The sequence below is a fragment of the Dryobates pubescens genome, chromosome 30 (genome assembly GCF_014839835.1).
Source record: "Dryobates pubescens isolate bDryPub1 chromosome 30, bDryPub1.pri, whole genome shotgun sequence".
In the NCBI taxonomy this organism is placed as follows: Eukaryota; Metazoa; Chordata; class Aves; order Piciformes; family Picidae; genus Dryobates; species Dryobates pubescens.
Genome location: NC_071641.1, coordinates 3,979,486 through 3,999,461, shown reverse-complemented (window position 1 = coordinate 3,999,461; position 19,976 = coordinate 3,979,486). Strand labels below are relative to the sequence as shown.

General features: G+C 42.3%; 1 protein-coding gene across 1 annotated transcript in view; it reads left to right on the top strand.

Moving 5' to 3' along the window:
* Window positions 1-19,976, top strand: part of ADAM12 (ADAM metallopeptidase domain 12) — a 213,169-nt gene that overhangs the window by 174,239 nt on the left and 18,954 nt on the right. The window contains exons 12-16 of the mRNA XM_009907111.2: window positions 2,092-2,269; window positions 8,233-8,322; window positions 10,169-10,364; window positions 19,119-19,227; window positions 19,335-19,533. Coding sequence (XP_009905413.2) covers window positions 2,092-2,269; window positions 8,233-8,322; window positions 10,169-10,364; window positions 19,119-19,227; window positions 19,335-19,533 — 772 coding nt within the window. The remainder of the gene's footprint in view (window positions 1-2,091; window positions 2,270-8,232; window positions 8,323-10,168; window positions 10,365-19,118; window positions 19,228-19,334; window positions 19,534-19,976) is intronic.

Genomic DNA, 19,976 nt, shown 5'->3' with positions numbered 1-19,976 from the left:
CAGAGCTGTTTAGACAAGCCCAACAGTGATACATGAAATTATTTTCTTCCTCAGAGTAATGTTTATGTTCTTTTCCAATGAACTGGCTGTTTTGTTGCAAGGAATCTGTAAAAGAGGTAATTTAAAATAGGAAGAAAATAAATCCATAATCTTTCTAGAAGCCCCTACTTAAACTCCTTATATCAGCACAGGAAGCTCTATCACACTTGCAATTGTCAAATATTTACTTTTTTGATAGAAGTGATCCCTTTCTGTTAGTTATAAGTATCTTGGTTCATGGTGGGATTGGAAGGGACCTTTGGAGATCAGCTAGTCCACCCACCCTGCTAAAGCACACAGAGCCGCTTGCCCAGGGTCACAATGCTCAGGTGGGTCTGGAATCTCTCCAGAGGAGACTCCACAACCTCTCTGGACAGCCAGGACCCTCACAGCAAACAAATTTTTCCTTATGTCCAGATGGAACTTTCTTTGTTCCAGTTTGTGCCCACTGTCCCTTGTCCTGTCACTGGGCACCACTGAAGAGTGTCTGGCCCCATCCTTTTGCCCAACATGATTCGTCTATTGATCAGCAATGAGCAATGAGCCCTCTCACGCTCTCCCAGGTCTCTCAACCTTTCCTCCTCACAGAGATGCTTCATCTCTCTCATCATCTTTATAGCCTTCACTGGACTTTCTCCAGTAGGAGCCCAGAACTGAACACAGTATTCCAGATGTGACCTCACTAGGGCAAAGCAAGAGAACTTCTCTCAACCTACTGGCCATACTCTTCTTAATGCACCCCAGGAGAACACTGGCCTTCTTGGCCACGAAGGTGTGCACTGATGGCTCTCAGTGAAACAGTTGTACACAAGCACGTTCAGGTCCTTCTCCATGAGCTGCTTTCCAGCAGGTCAACCCCTGCCTGCACTCTTACAGGGAGTTATTCTTCCACAAAGGAAGCTTTTCATTCCATGATATTAGAAAAAGCAGTAGATTTATCCAAGTCTGAAGTTCAGCACTGCAGAACTTCCATCCACTATTTTTCTTGTATAATTGTGCCTTAATAACACGTGTGATACAAAGCAGTTAGAGAACAAAGTCCAGTCATCATCAGGTTGGCTCCCTGTGCTGCCAGAGTGCTAAATTGCTGCTGGACCACAGAGCAGCAGTGATGAAGGCAGCAAGCCTTAGGGGACATGATATTTAATGACCTCGTTGTGATATAGGTTCAACATAACCACGAATGCATTTTGATGCGGAGAAGCCAGAGCAGACTTCAGGACATGATGGCCAGATAAAGGTGCCACACTTTTTCCCATACTTGTGAGTTAAACTGCAAACATTCGTTAGTAAAAATGGAATCAGAAAAGCCAGAGGTTATCTGGGGATATTTGTGTTCCTCTGGATTGTTTTGCTAATATTGTCCTTGTGTTCTGCAAAAGAAATCAAATCTGTGCCTGTACGACAGGGCCAAATCCTGCTCTAGCAGCATGAATTCAAAATATGGGTATTTTCAGTAATACCTTTACAGTCATTCTAATTTAAACTAAGAGCTGTGTATGTTTTAACCGTGAGATCCCCAAGTTCAGCTTTGATGCGCTGCAGAAACAGGATCTTATCAAGTAACTCAGTGTTTCTCTCAATTTATTTTCCTGAAAAGAGCAGGAAGTTTGCCACACTGCAGAGCAAGACAAATGAATTTGCCATTTAAGGCTACATTTTCCATGAAGGATTAGGATGTTTTGCAGGAATCCTCCTTGCAAGCCCAGCATAATGATCAAAATTTGCACTATTAACTACATATGCAAAAGGGAAGAAGGAATTCCAGACATGAACACTTCCAGCCTTTAACAACAGCTACAAATTTAAGTGGAAATGATGGCAATTCCCTTACTCATATTCAGAAATTATCATAAATGGGGTTGGCTCAATTTTGCAGTGAACTGCTATATCTCAATCCTATTTTAAAAGGTTAATAATAATAATAAAAATGAACACAATCTTCTTGTTTTTGCACAGATGTACTAAAAGGTCACCAGCGTGACAGGAGAGAGATATTTTCATCTGATAATACAACCTCTGGGGTTTTTTGTCTCTGTATTTTTCTTCCAGCTATCCATTTCCCATGGTGTTTAGTAGCTGCAGTAGAAAGGACCTGGAAAACAGCCTGGAAAAAGGAGTGGGAATGTGCCTATTTAACTTGCCTGAAGTTAAGGAGTCGTTTGGTGGACAGAAATGTGGCAATGGCTACGTGGAAGATGGAGAGGAGTGCGACTGTGGGGAGCCTGATGTAAGACACCTCCTGAAAATTACTGCTCAACTCCGGTCTGCAGAGTTTTAAGAGTAAAGAACCACTTTAGCCTGTTTAACACCATTTGGTGTAAAACAAAATTCTCCCTTCTCTGCTTCTGTCTTATCAGCTTAATCCTGAGCCCTTAGAAACATGAGGAATTTTTGCTCATCTGGCAGTTCAGTTGCTAAACTTCAGGCAGGGCTTTAGTTAACAGTGTGCTTGGTTCATCGTTAGAGAACAAACCCTCTTGAGGCTTGTCCAACAGACCAGCCATGACTAACTGTCATGTTCCTAACACACAAATTCCTTTAAGTACTAGCTAATGAGTTAGATTCAAAAGGAACTTACTAATGTTGCTCAAATCTCTCAAGATAGCATGTGTTTATTGAAGGTTTGTTTTCATATGTGAGAAGCCACTCACAAATTAATACAGATATAGTAAGAGCTCTATAAATATTACATGTTAATCCCACATATAAATGTAAATTAATATTGGCTGGGTAGCTAAACTCAAAATAAATTTGGTAACATTGCTCAAATTTCTCAAGATACCATGTGCTCATCAAAGGTTTGTTCCCATACATGAGAAGCCACTCATATACTAATATAAGTATTAATGGTTCTATAAATATTCTGCATTAATGTCATAAATAAATTAATATTGGCTAGGTATTGTTTTATTGCAGACAGATTCAGTTTTTAGGTACAAGACCTTTCCCTCCTTCACTATGAGATTTTCCTTTGCCTCCAGCCAATTACCGTACTGACAGAAATAGCCTTTACTGCCTCCCAAAATGCTTGCTACTCCTTCAAAGATCCTTCCATTTAGTTTACTGAATGTGTCAGAGGACTGCTTAGATCAGGAGGAGATAGGCAAAACCTGGGGATCAAATAATATCCGAGCCCACATCCTTATCCATTTGGCATCCCATGATCATTGGCTGCATTGAACTCCTCTCAGAATAGCTGAATTAAAAACATCAGTAGATGAGGCATTTGTTTCCTGTGATAAATATGGTTTTGAAGGCAAAATAGACTGGGGCAGTTAAAACAGCGAGATATTGCTGCATTCTGCCTATACACTGTATTGGATTTATACAAGCCATAAGGATTTCCTGACAGTTCACTCATTCTTCAGGGTAACAAGGTTGAAGGAAGCAGCCTTATCTTCTTGTTTAAAGTCAATAGAGTGCAAGCAGCTTGCAAATGTCTTTCTAACCCGGTTATCTTTCTCATTTTCACTTCTGAACGTTAGCGATGCCTTTTCAAGTCACAGCCACTTAATGTCAGCAAGCACTGGCTTGATTTTCCTCTTCTTTCTGTGCTTTTCCATTTTAATTACATTAGGAAAGTGAAGCTTGGGCCCAATTAAATTAATTTTGAATGTGCTGCTATAATTTGAGTGGTACCAGAAAACCCTTTATATTAGTTAATAACTCACTGCCCAATCATTTACACCAGCTGAGTTTGGTCAATAGTGTTGCAATATTTTCCCTTATGGGAAGCTGTGCAATACTCATAGAATCATAGAATGGTTTGGGTTGGAAGGGACCTTTAAAGATTGTCTAGTTCCAGCCCCACTGCCATGGGCAGGAATACCTTCCACTAGACTAGACCCTTGAGGCCTGTTCAATCTAGCCTTGAACACTTCCAGGCAGGGGGCACCTGGAACTTCCCTAGGTAACTTGTTCCAGTGTCTCACCACTCTCACTGTAAAGATTTCTTCCTAATATCCAATCTAAATCTCTCCTCTTCCAGCTCAATCATTCAGTCTTGTTCTATCACTGAAAACTGTTATAAAAGGTCCCTCCCCAGCTTTCTTGTAGGCTCCTTCAAGTACTGGAAGGTCTCCCTGGAGTCTTCTCTTCCCCAGACTGAACAGCACCAACTCTTGCAGCTTGCCCCTACAGGGGAGGTGCTTCAGCCTAGTAGTATTTTTCATGTTACCAGAATTAAATCAGTCTGAGTACATGGATGTAGGTCTCATGTTCATCAGGTTACCACCTTCTTGAGTATGCTCTCCACCCAGGCAAGAGTTTGTGGCCTGACAAAGGATGATACTACCAATAAGGCTCCAACCTCACTTTGGAGTATACTGCCAAAAATGTCTGAAATGCTACAGTGCCAAGGTATCATAGAATTATTTTGGATGGAAAAGAGCTTTAAGATCATCAAGCTCAACTGTTAACCCAGCACTGCCAGGCCACCACTAAACCATGTCCATCAGCACCACACCTATGTTTCTTAAATCCTTCCAGGGATGGGTATTTCACCACATTCCTGGGCAGCCTATTCCAGGGCTTGACAACCCTTTCAGTGAAGAGTTTGTTTTTCCCTAATGTCCAACCTAAACCTCCCTGGGCACAACTTGAGGCCATTTCCTCTTGTCCTATCACTTATTTGGGAAACCTTTCAGGGGGCTGTAGAGTATTTGTAGTTGTATCTGTAGAAGGAGAGTTAACATAGGTCACACAGAGAAAGCGAGAAGGTGGTGAACAAAAGTGATAAAAAATGTTTGGTCCCAGAGAACTGAAAGGTGACAAATGTGGTCAATTTTACAACAGGCTTCAGGGGGGGGAGGGGGGTCAGAAAGCTAAAACTTGGTAAATCAGACAAATTACTTCCAAACGTGATTAAGAGCTACTTCCTGAATAGCTGTGACATGCCAGGGCCAAGTCAGTACAGCCTTTGTGCCAGAAAATCTTGTCAGACAAACTTATCACATGACATAACAAATGGATCAAAATGGACAATTCTATTACTGCAACTTGTTAGGGATTTAGAGGAGGTTTAGACCAGGGGCTTTCTTCAAAGCCTCTTTAGTAGACTAAGCAGCTGTAGCATGAGAGAATATTGTATGGGCAAAAAAATGGGTTAAAGGATATCAAATATCACCCATTTTATGCAATGTAAGGAAATCTGCTGTGATGTATCCATGAAACGTGTCCTGGGGACTACAGAATTCAGCCTGGGAAGAGGAATAGTCTTGAATTCACTGATGATATTAGTTAGAATGGTAGAGATGAAAGCTGGCTGTGAAGAACCACAGAGAATCCTCCTGAGACAGCTGGCCTGGGCATTAAGATGACAAGTGGGATTCAGTGTGGAGTGATGCACATTCCAAGTACTGCATATAAGATGATGGAGTCTGAGCTGAGGCTAACCATAGAGGAACAAGACTCCATATTGGAATAAATAGTCCCATGAAAATGTCAGCTCAGTGCTCCAGAATGGTCAAAAAGGTAAACAGGCTGTTAGAAATTAGTAAGAAAGAAAAGGGAAAACAAAACAAAGCACCTGTAAGCTCCATAAATCTGCAGTGTACTGCATCTGAAACTGCATGTGCAGTTCTGTCCTCCCCGTGCCTGATCTCGGGAAGGATAAAGCAGGATGAAAAAGGCTGCAAGAAAAGCAATAAGTGATTCAGTGTTTTGGAGAGGTTATGGCTGGAAAACAAGAAAATGAAGGAAAATGCAACAGAAGCTGATGAAATTGTGAGTGCAATGGAAAGAGCAGAGAAGAAGAGATTGGACCCTGGCAAGAACTGTGCAAATGAAGGTAGAAAATGGGAGGTTTTGAACAAGCAGATGGAGCTGCTTCCAGGCTGTGTCAATTACTTGTGAGTTCCTTTCACTGAATGTTAAAGGTGCTAAAAATATCCATGGAGCCAAGGGAAAGCCAGGAAGCTAGCAAGTTGTCATGAATGTGTGTTCATATTCTTGTGCTTAAGCATCTTCTCCTGGCTGCTCTCAGGAGAATACAAGGCTAGAAGGGTTATAGGCTAACCATCTTAGAAAAGCAGGGTTAAAATCAAGATGTCAGTCTTGAGCATCTTCTCAATACTGATCAATATCTAAAGGGCAGAGGGCAAGAGGATAGAACCAGACTCTTTTCTGTGGTGCCTGGTGAAAAGACAAGAGCGATAAGACAAACTAGCACCCAAGAGGTTCCATCTAAACATGAGGGAAAACTGGGCTGAAGAATCCTTCTCAGGAGGGATTCCAAACCCACCTGGACATTGTGAGCCTGGGCAACCGGCTGTGGGTGATCCTGATTTAGAAGGCAGGTTGGACTAGATGATCTCCTGAGGTCCTTTCCACAGAGGTCCCTGTCTACAGTAGCCAACAGCACCCAAGTAATGCTAGAATTCTGTTGTGTTAGTCTGCCTGAGATGGTCTCATGAGCCCAGGGTGACCTACACCAAGAAATGCAGCTCCCATCATTGCTGTTATTGCCAATAACAACTAACAGTAACAAACTACAACACAGCAATAGTTTGGAGTGGCAGCCTTCTGAAATCCTTGTGACCCTTTTCTGTTTGCTTGCTTTTTGATGTTAAAACCATTCCTGACAATTTAATAACTCCAGGCACAAAAACTATTTACCAAGCTCATTTCCTACAATGAGTAATAAGAGAGGGAGCAATTGGAAATTCCAAAGGCTGCAGTAACACCATTCAAGGAGCTGTGCCTTTGTCCGAAGCTGCCTGCTGAATGCCGATTGCTTTCTATGGCTGGCTGCTGTAGGACCAGATGATGGGGTATGGGAGCTGACTGCTTCAGAGGTACCTTAATTGGACTGACATTGCTTTCCTCCACTCTGCCTCTCTCAGATTGCTGTGGAGGTGAACTTACAAAGTGTATTTGTGAGCAGAGGAACATTGCTTCTTAAATACAGCAGCTGCACAGAAATATTTGCGTAGCCTGCTGCCTTAGGGCACGGTCCAAAATAGGTGCAGGAAGTCATTCCACTGCTTCAGAGAAGCACAGTTTGCTGTGCAAAGTCAGGCAGATATAATCTAAGAAAACAGTGAAGTGCTGAGAATAATTTTCTCTTTATTTGTGAGTGCAGTGGTAGCCCTGTCTTCCATTTGGAAAGCTTTACAAAAGCCAATAAAGTAACAAGAGGCTGTGAACATCATTCTAACCCACTCATTTTTTTTCCCCCAGTGTTCCCTATATTGTTAGTGATCCCTTGTTAAGTCAAACTGACTTAACACAGCTGAAGAGCAATTTTATCTGCTGCTATTTGTGTTAGAGAGATGAGATTCCAGTCCAGCTGATGTAACTTGCAGCTTGTGAGCATAATCTTAGAAAAACAAATCCATTATTTTTCTGAGACTTCTTTACTAGCTCATTCTACTGAGAATAAAGTTTGCAAGAGCCCGTACATGCCACCATCTAATCCCTAAGTGTGAAATTGGGATGTATCAGTTAGAATGCAATTCAGACTCATTTCATTTCTCAGAGCTCTATTACTGGCAGACCCTGATAAGAGATTACATGGAATAGTGTCATCATCTTTTTTTTCCCCTTTGTGTGTGTGTGTGTGTGTGTGTGTAGCAGGCAACAGGCTTCCTGCAATACAGAAGTCTGTTGAGCAACTGTCACTAAATAGAGAGCTGTAGCTGTGGTGCTCAGTAACTGCAACACAGGTCCTAGGTCCTCACCAGAGGCAGTGGAATTACACTGATTATTTTTTTGGTGGTAATTAAAGATCCTACTACTGCATCAGGGATGGGTGTCAGCATACTTGGGTTGTTTGGGATATTTGGGATTAAATGTACAGCTGGAATCACAGAATGGTGGGGACTGTAAGGAACCTTTGGAGATCAGCTAGTCCAACTCCCCTGCTAAAGCAGGGTCACCCACAGCGGGTTGCTCAGGATCACAATGTCTAGGTGGGTTTGAAATCTCTCTGGAGAAGGAGACTTCACAACATCTCTGGACAGCCTGCTCTATGGGTTCAGCACCCTCAAGAATAAAGCAGCCTCCCAATGAGTTCTGGGGTTTTACTGCAATTATTGTGCCTGTTGAACCTAAGGACAGACAAGAATGTTTGGTTCAAGCTGTAGAATTTCATGTCATGCCTAGCTTTTGTTGGTGGAGCTATAAGCAGCCTCTTGATTTACAGCTCATTGTGACTGAAAGCTGTCTGGTCTGTATTTATCCTCTACCTAGGAGTGTACCAACCAGTGCTGCAACGCAACTACCTGTGCTCTGAAACCAGGAGCAGTGTGTGCACATGGACTCTGCTGCCAAGACTGCCAGGTGAACCAATGGGAATGTTTCTTGTCTGCGTGGGGTGGGCAGAATCCCACAATCTTTCCAGGGTGGAGAACCACCAAACTGGCATCATTAAACATTAAGACGTGTGCATTTCATGTAAGCGATTAAAAGCATAATCACACTGTAACAGTTACGAAAGGAGCAGATGAACAGTCCTTTTTAATGGTGTCTGTGCTGCTTGTAACCACTTCATCTACTTCTTCTTTTTCATGAGCATTTGGTTGCTTTGATATTTTTTTTCCCCATGCTTATATGGTTGTTATTCTCTGCCAAGCACTCATTAAATGCTGGACCCTCTTTTTATGGCAGGGCTTAAAATATTGATTCTGTCAACAGCATATGTATTTTTTAATGGCAGACCATCTTGTGGAGTCCTAACACACTGTAAAAAGCCAAATTGCCTCAGGTATTTACCTTCTTCAGTGCTCAGACCATCTCTTGCATATGGGCTAATAAAGCTTTCAGCAAGTTTCTATTGTGTCTGTGGCAACCATCTGCCTGAAAGCTCAGCAGCAGCGAGCTCTCGAAACAGCTAGAGATGCTTTTTAGCTAAACCAATTTGCTTGTCTTTTTACTTTTAACCAAAGGCATTGTGGGGGTGTAGTTACAATTCAGTGTTACTCTTGCAGTACACCCACCTTGTCTGGTTGTTGTCGATATATGGATGTTCAAATTGCCATGCTCCACTGTAACCTACTAGTTGCCTTCAACGCTGAAAAAATGGTACCTGTCCAGGGAAATCTGGACAGGAACAGCTACATGGACTAGTTGTATAAATACATTGGAGAAGATGCTGGTGCCAATGAGAGAGGGACATTTCCATGAGGAAATGCACCTCCATCTCTGGAAGCTGTCAGGCAGATAAATCTAGTCAGGTGGGGTGGAGGCTTTACGAACCGTAACATGACACATAACAGAATGTTATGTGATCAGCTGGCTGCCCTGGTCACTGCTGTGTTATTGTAGCCATGCAGAACTGCTTAGCTCAAAAAAGACTTTTAAGATCATCAAATCTGACCATTAACCAGCACTGCCAGGTCACACTAAACCATGTCCCCCAGCAACACATCTACACAACTTTTAAATTCCTCCAGGGATGATGACTCCACCACTACCCCAGCAAGCCTATTCCAGGGCTTGACTACACTTTCCTAATGTCCAGCCAAAGCCTCCCCTGGTGAAACTTGAAGCCATTTCCTCTTGTCTTATTGCTTGCTAGTTGGGAGAAGAGACTGTCCCCCGCCTGGTTTCAACCTTCTTTCAGGGAGCTGTAGAGAGCAAGGACATCTCCCCTCAGCCTCCTTTTCTCTAGACTAAACAACCCCAGTTCCCTCAGCTACTCCTCATGAGACTTGTTCTCCCTTCAGCAGTTTTCTTGCCCTTCTCTGGACCTGCTCCAACGCCTCAATGCCCTTCATATATTGAGGGCCCCAAAACTGAACCCAGTTTTCATATGGACAGAAAGGTTTCTGCTCTGACTTTTGGTTAGTGCTACAGAGCATCCTTTGTGTTACAGTCCAAACTGATACTGTGCCTATGTGTTTAGACAGGACTGCAGGAAACTATTTGAAAACTAACCAGAGACTGGATTTACCTTTGAACCATGGTTGCAGCTGCAGTTTCCATTTGAGCCTCCTCCCTGCCAAACCCTTTAGAATATATATCAAACAAATGTCTGTAAAGAGCTGTGCAATCCTTGCACTGTCCTCTACAGTCAATCAGTGCAGGGCCAGCGGACAGAGCTGTTCATGTACCATGTGGGTTGTACCACCGCATACCTCTCATTGAGTGGAATTACAGCAGTTAAGGGGTTTTGTTTGTTTTGCAGTTAAAACCAGCAGGGATTTCTTGCAGAGAGTCAAGCAACTCCTGTGATCTGCCAGAGTTTTGCACAGGAGCCAGCCCTCACTGCCCAGCCAACGTCTACCTGCACGACGGACACGCATGCCACATGGTGGATGGTTACTGTTACAACGGTATATGCCAGACCCACGAGCAGCAGTGTATCACTCTCTGGGGCCAAGGTGAGTTTGGGAACCAGGAGATATGTTTATGACATAGACTTGGGGAGAAAAAAAAAACAAGAAGAGCGAGTGATTTGGAAAATTTTTATATAGTGCCAATCTGTAGCCATTCTTTTCTGAAATGGGGAACTGAATAATGAAGGAATCAATTTGTGATTCATCTTCTCCCTGATTTGCAGTCATGTTCATTTCTTGCAGCAGGAGGTAGAGAGCAACAGTAACTAGGTTCATTCTGCAACACTGCCGCAATTGGCTGCTTGAACTTTGACAAATCATTTAATACTGACTTTGATATGACCTCCTGTCGCCCTACAAAGTGCTGAATGCTCTTGACAGGTTGAAATCAAATCCCTTTTCAGACTAAGATGTAAGCTTTCTTCTCTGTTTGAAACTGCTCATCTGCGAAACAGATATGATCAGATCAATGTAGTTTGGCTTGGAAGGGACCTTAAGGATCATCTAGTTCTAATCCCCCTGCCATGGGCAGGGACACCTCCCACTAGACCATATCCAGGACCATATCCATATCCAACCTGGCCTTGAACACATCCAGAGAGGGGATATCCATATAGAATAATAGAATCTTTTGTATTGGAAGTGACCTTTAAAGGTCATCTAGTCCAAAGCCTCTGCAGTTAGCAGGGACATCTTCAACTAGATCCCATCTTTCTAGATGTTATGTGCCTACATCCCAAAGCAGAGTTCAGTATTTGTCATTAACATAAGAGTCTTGTGTCACTGTCTGTATTGTATCAATGTTACCCTGGAAGTCTACCTCCTGACAGCACTCTTAGCAGAGCGTGTGATGAAGCAGAGATTTTATTCTCATCAGGCATTGGAACAGGCTGCCCAGGGAGGTGCTGGAGTCACTGTCACTGGTGGCATTCAAACAGCATGTAAACATGGCATTTTGGGACATGGTTTGATGGCTGTGGTAGTGCTGGGTTGACAGCTGGACTCAATGATCTTAGAGGTCTTTCCCAACTGAAGTAATTCTATAGGAATTGACTTACTTTTTTTCTGAAACCCCACCAGTGTGAGTTCTTGAGTGATCTAAACCAAACAGTATCCCAGGAAAGCCATTCACCTTTCTGCAACATCCTGTGAAGGTTCCACTGAAATACAAACACTAACTCAGAATTTGGCTTTTGCCTCCTTCATCACTGGGGACATGTCATTTCTCCTTCAGCATTTCACTTAGCCCCTCTCTCAAATGGGAAAACCACTTTTACCTCCCATTGTTTAGAGTTAGATTTCATGATCTCTTTCAAACTAACTTTTTGAGCTCACTTACCCTCTTTCAATTCGGTACATCCTTACTTTTAACTCTGTTCCAAAACATATGTATCAATGTAATGAGAGACAGATGTTTCCCTCCACCAAAACTCTCGTCCAAAGCCTATTGAAGAATTTATCTGTTATCCTCACAAGAACTTGGACTATTCACAACTTTTGTTTTAAAGAGCATTAAAGCATCTCAAGAAATAATGCCAGTGATACAGATAGCAGGTTAACTCGGTCAGGTGGGTATTAAAACCCATTACAGCAGGTGCAGTTCAAAATTAAACTCCCCGTGTGGACCAAGGCATGCATCTGATCTACTTCTTTGAGTCCCACTTGCGTTGTAGAGTTAATATGAGCTCATCTAGGCATGTACAATTGTAGTCTCCAGTTTTGGTCATACTGGGATTTTTAATCCCCTGGATACAGAGACAGTTTCACTTATACAAAGCAAAATCTCCTTATGAACCAGTTTCCCATGCCATGGAAAGTTACTCGGTCAGACTGTTAATAATTTCAGGCACTGAGAAAAATGCAGACAAAGGTCAGGGAGCTGAATTGCTACAGCTCCCTTGCCAGGTCTGTTTCCTAAGGCAGCAAGTCCTCCAAACACCCCAGGCTCTTCTAATTCTTTCTTGTCTTCCTTCTTGGGACGATTCAATATGGGTACTGCTGTACATGGAGTCTCCAGTGGTCAAGGCTGTGGATTTCTGCTTATGAGAAAGATGACTTTATTAAGAGCAGAGCTCAAGCAGACTTTAACCAGAATATTCTTATTTGTCTTGGGAATACCCAGGGATAAAGATTTTGAAAGTGGGAATGGGACATTACCAAACCTGAACAGAAAGGCTTCATTTTTATCACATTTTTTGAAGTATAAATCAGAAATAATGCCAGTAAAGTGAGCCTTCAGTGCAGACAAGTAACATTCAAGCAAAAACCAAGGCCATTAAAGACTAGGGATGTGAATTTCACTTACTGGTTGGGTGGGACTTGCAGCTGGAAAAAATATCATGCTACCAATAAAAAAAAAATCCAGCCTTATTTGCAGCAGAGAGACCTGCCATTGTAAGATGATGCCTCTGTACTTCATATCAAAAAGACCCACTTGATTTTTGCCCCTCTGCTCTGCTAAGACCCCACCTGCAGTGCTGAGGCCAGCTCTGGAAGCCTCAACACAGGAGAGACATGGACCTGTTGGAGCAGGGCCAGAGTAAGCATCTGCAATGATCTGCTGTGAGGACAGGCTGAGGGAGCTGGGGCTGTTCAGCCTGGAGAGGAGAAGGCTCCAGGGAGACCTTGTGGCCTTTCAGTACTTAAGGAGGCCTGTAAGAAAGCTGGTGACAGACGTTTTATCCGGGCCTGTTGTGACAGGACAAAGGGTGATGGTTTTAAACTAAAAGAGGGAGATTTAGACTAGAAAGAAGGAAGAAATTTTATTACACTGAAGGTGGTGAAACATTGGCCCTGTTGTGACAGGACAAAGGGTGATGGTTTTAAACTAAAAGAGGGAGATTTAGACTAGAGAGAAGGAAGAAATTTTATTACACTGAAGGTGGTGAAACACTGTCCCAGGTTGGTCAGAGAGGTGGTAGATGCTCCATTCCAGGTTAGATTGTCTGGGGCTCTGAGCCACCTGCTCTAGTTGCTGATGCCCCTGATGACTGCAATGGGATTGGACTAGATGACCTTTAAAGGTCCCTTCCAACCCAAACCATTCTATGATTCTATGACTTCAGGCTATTACCAGATTGTTGTAATTTATTGGAATTGATTTTAACAACAGTGTGTGTTGGATTGGGAGCAATTGTGTGGAGGGTTTTTTTGTTGGTGGTACTTGGTTGGTTGTTTTGAAATTCTATCCTGTAAAGAAAAAAATAGGCAAGAGTTCATTTGCATTAATTCCTTTTTCATTCTTCCTAGTAGGAGAAAATGATGCAGAACAAAACACAATAACTCTTCTTAAAATAATAGTTAGCATACTGGACTCCTTATCAGTGTCTTCTTATTTATATTCCTCTCTAGTCATCAGGTTACAGATGTCCAGCAGCCCAATGATAAACGCCAATCCTAATTTTTTTTAGATCTAGTTAAAGAAAAATGATGAGAACTGCCAGAGCTTGTTGACATTAGCAACAGGAACGTGTTCTCAGAAAGAACTAATGGAATTTCCTCGGTAGTTTGTTGTTGTTGCTTACACCAGGTAAATTCAAATCAAAAAGAGGAATATTTTATGCTATTCCATATCTGCAGTAGTATGGAAAGTTTTCTGTGAAAGAAGAGAGGAGCACCTGGGGACAGTGTGAAAATAGCCATAAATTCCTCTTAGAGGCCAAGTTCATTCCAGTCTGCTCCTGAAACACAGATTTCCCTCTCTCACCTTAATTTATCTCATGCATGAAGAAGGAATAAGCACGTATGAGCAGCTTGTGACCTTTTTTGTTTCATATTCAGATTGCTCTGTTCTGACCCATTTACAGTCATGTGACTCAGAGCTATGTTGATAGTAATACACTGGTGTAATGCCTGCTACTCCACTGGCATTTTCACAGAGCACCTAGATACACAGATAAAACTGCTTAAGAGAGAAAAAAGTAGTGACTGACATGGAATAGAAGATTCTCAACTTCAGACTCACTGCTTTTTTCTACACTGACAAGAAAATGATCCCTTAGAGAGGGAAAGTAGATGCTTTGTCATGGAATCTGAGCATGGTGGGGGCTGTAGAGGACCTCTGGGGATCATCTAGTCCAACCTCCCTGCTAAAGAAGGGTCTGCCACAGCATGTTGCCCAGGATCTCAGAGTCCAGGCTGGTCTGGAATCTCTCCAGAGGAGACTGCACAACCTCACTGGGCAGCTTGCTCCAGTGTTCCAGCACCCTCACAGCTAAGTTTTCCCTTTGAAAGACTTTGTGTCCCAGTTTGTGCCTGTTGCCCTTTGTCCAGTCAGTGGGGAAAGGATTAGACCCCATCCTGTTGACCATCACCTTTTAGACGGTGATTAGCATTCAGAAGATCCCCTCTCAGCCTTCTCTTTTCAGCAAAGCTACCAGTGAATTTTTCTCCAGGTACAGCCCTAGAGGTGAAATAGATGATTCTGGCCAATCCATTGATAACTGGTTTCTGCAAAAATACTGATTTGTTCAAGAACCATGAAGATTTGAATTCTGTAAAATCAATTGATGATCACAGATTTGTAGCCAGGCTTTTTGTTCTGAAGATGTGAAAGGCATTAAGCAATATTCTTCTAAGTCATATTCCCATGTACTCCCTAAATGCAGAAACCCAACAGCTCAGCCCCATCTCGCTTTTGCACCGACTGAACAACGGGGATAATCAAGATGGAGAAAAGAGGTGAATGGGAGCTTGTGGAAAGCTTGCTTTGTGTCATCAGTGCAGTAAAATAATGAGATGTAAAATCCAGGTGCAAATCACATGACAGAGAACTGTGGGTTTATGCTTATATTTGGCTGGTCTAGAGAAAAATTATTAATAGTAGTAACAACAACCTTTTGAAACAGGACAAATGGTGGTGGTTTTAAATCAAAAGAGAGAGATTTAGATTGGAGGGAAGGAAGAAATGTTTTTCACTGAGGGTGGTGAAACACTGGTCCACGTTTCCCAGAGAGGCGGTAGATACTCCATCCCTGGAAACATTCCAGGTCAGGTTGGACAGTGCTCTGATCAACCTGTTCTAGTTGAAAGTGTCCATGCTGACCACAGTGAGGCTGGACCAAATAACATTTAAAAGCCCCTTCCAATCCAAAACATTCTATGATATTGTGATCCTATGTTTTTATGCTGCAGCTGTTTCTGGCGCTGGTTGGCATAGCCCAAACAACAGAATTCCAGTGTGCTACACAAGAATTTGGGATTTTTTCCCTTCCATAATATTTGGATACGTGGGGTTTTTTTAGATGTCTTCAGACAATGTTTGGAACTGAATTAAGTATCTTTCTTTTCCACTCTCAGCCTGATACCAGCTGTTTCTCTGTTCCTGAAATCAGCACCATGGTCAGAAATTTCTCCCTTCTCTTTCAGGAGATGGCGATGGGTATCTTCTCATTGCAGCAGGTCTTGCACTGATCTGAAATGACACAGCACTTCTGTATCACTTCCAAAAGCATAGAACATCTCTTATTCTGCAATAGAGAAAGGAGTGGGCTCATCAGTATACAGATTTGGAGGGGAAAAAATTGTTTCCAGGCTGATGACTGCAGTGGTGAGCTTTGACCTTCTGCAGTTGGAAACGGCTGATTTAATCCCTTGAATAAGGCTTGGTGTGGACAGGCTGACAGGACCTTAATTACAGGGTCATGATACTATAATTATCAATAGCAAAGTGAAATAAACTCTGCTCATCCAGCTCAAAGCACTTAATAACCACTGAAAGTCTTTCACAAATCATTTTTGCTTTGCCAGTAGAGGTAGCAAAATAGAGAAAGACATGACTTTCTGCTTCAGTTTATGTGGTGCAATCATGAATGAGGTTCTTCCAGAAACACAACATTACAATTCTCTTCCTTAAGCCTCCTCTGAAAACCTCCTTTTATCTTGGTACCTCCATCTGTTCAGCTTCTTACACCCTGATATGTTTTCATCTATTAAAAAGTCCAAATACTGTAAGAGATCAATTAGGAGAGGGAACATCCAGCTGAATCCCGAGCAACAACGTGCTTTGGTTTGATACCAAAGACAGAAAATGAAGCTAGATTTTGATTTCCAAGCTGCAGATGATCATTGGGTACCAGGTGTTTTCATACACAGACTGCTCTGAGTCTGGCAGGGGAGCTTTTGGGGGTTTTTTGTACTCCATGAGATCTTTTTCCTTGTCAAGTATTACTGCTTGGAGTTAAAGTTCATTGTCTGAGCGCTGCAGAGTGCTGCACATGTGGTGTTCCTCCTGTCCATCATGTGTAACACACTTGACTTCTACATTCAAAAATCCAACCAAACAGAAAAAAAAAGTTTGCCAGGTGAAAGAGGAAGATAAATACCCTAAGCCCTAGGATTTCTGTGGACTCTTTTGAATACCATTCTTTTTAACCAGTCTTCATTAGGTCAGAGCACAAGACGTGAGTGTTAACTTTGCTTTTGGCAACTTTTGGAGCCACACATCACTGCTGGGAAAGCATGGCTGCTCTGGGCTGCTGCTGCTGCCACATCTCCAAGGAAGGCTTCAGTCATGGCAATGATATGCCATTGGCTGAACTGATTGGAGCACAAGGCTCCCAGCCAAAAAAGTCTTGAGACCCATAACAATTGCATGTGGTCATGGTCGACAGATACCTTTTGTGAGGTAGGTCTGAGCAAGTTGATCTGTGCCGATATGGGAGAAAAAGCAGTTTTTCACTTGGCCTTCTCCTCATGGCATGTTTCTTTCCTTCCCCTCCCCACTCCCTTTCCTTTTAAAGCCGTTGTAGGATATGTTAGTGTTTGTATGAAGCAGAATAGTTAATGTGACTGCCCTGGAAAGACAAGGAGGAATCTGTGCTGAAAATGGAAATTTTGCTTTTGCTTCTTGCACAGTGCCTTGTCTGGATGCTTTTGTTGATTCTTTGATTATTGCTTGTGGTTTAATGAAAAGAAGCAAATGATTCCTGTGTGAGTCCCTTTTAATAGTGCCAGATTTCAGAAATATTCTGAACTCAGCAAGCTTGATCATAATCTTCCAAAGAATTTCTAGCTTTTGTCCTGCTCTCCAGGGAACCAACAGCTCATATTCTGTTCCTTCTGTGTTTTTCTTTCTGAGTTTCCCAGTTTCAGTACGTAAAAGAATGTCAGAAAGGAAAGAGAGTGCTAGCTTAAGCCTCTCCAAGTTTGAATATTTTGTCCTTAATAGCATTAGATGGCTGTTCAGCAGTATATAGTATTAGTCAAGCTTCTGACTGTGAAACGCAGATAATTAATTGAGGCTTTAATCTCTGAGTTATTAGTGAAAAGACCCACACTAACAGCAAGTTTTACAACCATATTTGTATTTTCTTCCCCAGGAATTTGACCTTTCTTTTTTTTTTTTCACCTACCTCTCTGAAGGCTTTTAAATGAAATCTTCAGGATAAATGATACATTTGAGCAGCAGTTAGAGGCAAACACACTTGGAAGTGGCTCGAAACATTGGGGAAAAAATGTAGCATTAACGCAGATATTCTGTCTCTGTTCAAGATCAGGGAGCAGTGCAGGAATGCTGTACTGTCAGCCTGTTTGCATCATTTGCAGCCAGGGCTTTTTTGGTTCAGTTTGGCTGGTCTATCAAAAGTATAAAAATGTATCTAGCAGGTATCTATGAAGAGTTCTAGCTGGTGTATCTCCTTCCCACCTCGTCTTCCCAAAGCAAGCCTGTGTATTGGAGTGGTTGAAATGGTGGCAATGGTGTGACTGTGCTATTAGTTATCTTCATATGAAGAAACTATGGGATAGTAAAGGGTCCTAGCAAAGGGCCTCTTAATCTTGTATGGAGCAGCAATTGCTGGCTGGAAACAAAAGCCACACTTCACAATAGGACAAAGGGATTAAATTCTAATACATGGATTAATTAATTGTTGCAACAGTAAAACCAGAGAAGTAAATCCTCCACCACTTAGACATTGGTCATAATCTAGGGGAAAAGGGACAGGAGATTGTGTGCATAAGACATTAGAAGAGATGTTCTAATAGTACCTTTTATCTTCTAGAATGTAGAGATGAGCAATCTGTCTGCAGAAATGTTTCCAGTACTACTCCCACCAGGGAAGTTCCTTTGCCATTAGGATATGTCTCCACCATAAAAGGCTACAGTAGATAAGAACCAGATGCTGCCTGTCTTCCCAGATTCCTAACTCTACCAGCATAGTAGAAACAACCTTTCTCTCAAGTTAGACTTTCCTCTCAGGAGTAAATTTACTGAGGATTAAGGTAGGGATAGATTCCCCTCCTCTCCCCAGTACATTATCCCAACATAACAGCAGCATATTCTATTTGCCATGCCAATGTGGTCACAGGTTTCCAGACAGCATTCCAGTTTGCAACTGCTTTTTTTCTGGTTTCTTGTTCTGAGTTGCACTTTAAAATGCTCCTCTTGAAACGTATTTTCTTTGGCTTCAGCTTTTGGGGTCTCACTACAATCACATGGACTGCTGTAAAATGAAGGGACTTACCTGACCAGCTGGCCTTTGTCTTTCATGACCAAACTAGATTTGGCACTTGCTACAAGTTTTTATGTCCTAGGAGGATTCACATGAGGGATATCATCTAGAGAAACTCCGAAAGAGAATGAGTTCTGCATTGTCTATTGCTCAGCAGAGCCAAGAGAGCAGTGGAAACCCCACACATCCAGGCTCTTCAATTAACATGCTGATCCAGCATGACTAGGTTGTTGTACTCCATCGGTATGCAGATCACATCCTGCCTTCCCCTAAAGCATCAGTGGAGCTCAAAGAACATTATTAAAAACACCTTGTCTGAGATGGAAGTTCTGATTAGGTTTTGTTTCAGGTGCAAAGCCTGCTCCTGGGATCTGCTTTGAGAGAGTCAATTCTGCAGGGGATCCTTATGGCAACTGTGGCAAAGACTCCAAGAGCTCCTTTGCTAAGTGTGAACCCAGGTAGGGTCTCTCCCTGCAAACACAGAGACAGATGCAAGGGAGGTGGGAGAGGGCTTATAACATTTCCAATTATTTAACTAATCGTTGTGTTTGTTTATATCCCTTAGAGATGCTAAATGTGGAAAAATCCAGTGTCAAGGAGGAGCAAATCGACCTGTAATTGGTACCAATGCTGTTTCCATAGAAACTAATATCCCACTTCAGGAAGGTGGCAAGATTCTGTGTCGTGGTACCCATGTGTATTTGGGAGATGATATGCCCGATCCTGGCCTTGTCCTGTCAGGAACCAAGTGTGAAGATGGAAAAGTAAGGCTCTGAAATACTCCCATACAAGGAGAACATCACCACCCTCATGCAGCCAAATATTCTGTACTAAACCAAATGGCTTTTGCTTGGGGATTTGCTTTTTTTCTTCACAAAAGAATTGTTTTTCATGCTCACAGAGTCAGCAGTTTGCTCCCTTCTTTTGGATACTGCTCTGGATTTCAGATGCAATCCAAGCTGTTCACATTTACAACTTATTTTTTTAAAGACAATCCCAAGAATCTCTCCACATACAGAGTTTTCTGCAACATAAGTGCAGCAAAATACATTGCAGGCTTGTTAGCTAATTTCTGAGGCGTTCAATTCACTTTGCCAGCATCTATGACATTGCAAGTTGTCATTAACTTCACTTTGGGTTTCAAAACTTAATATATCTGCTCTCCTCTCCTCCCCACCCCCCCTTCTTTTCTCTCTCTTGCATGAAA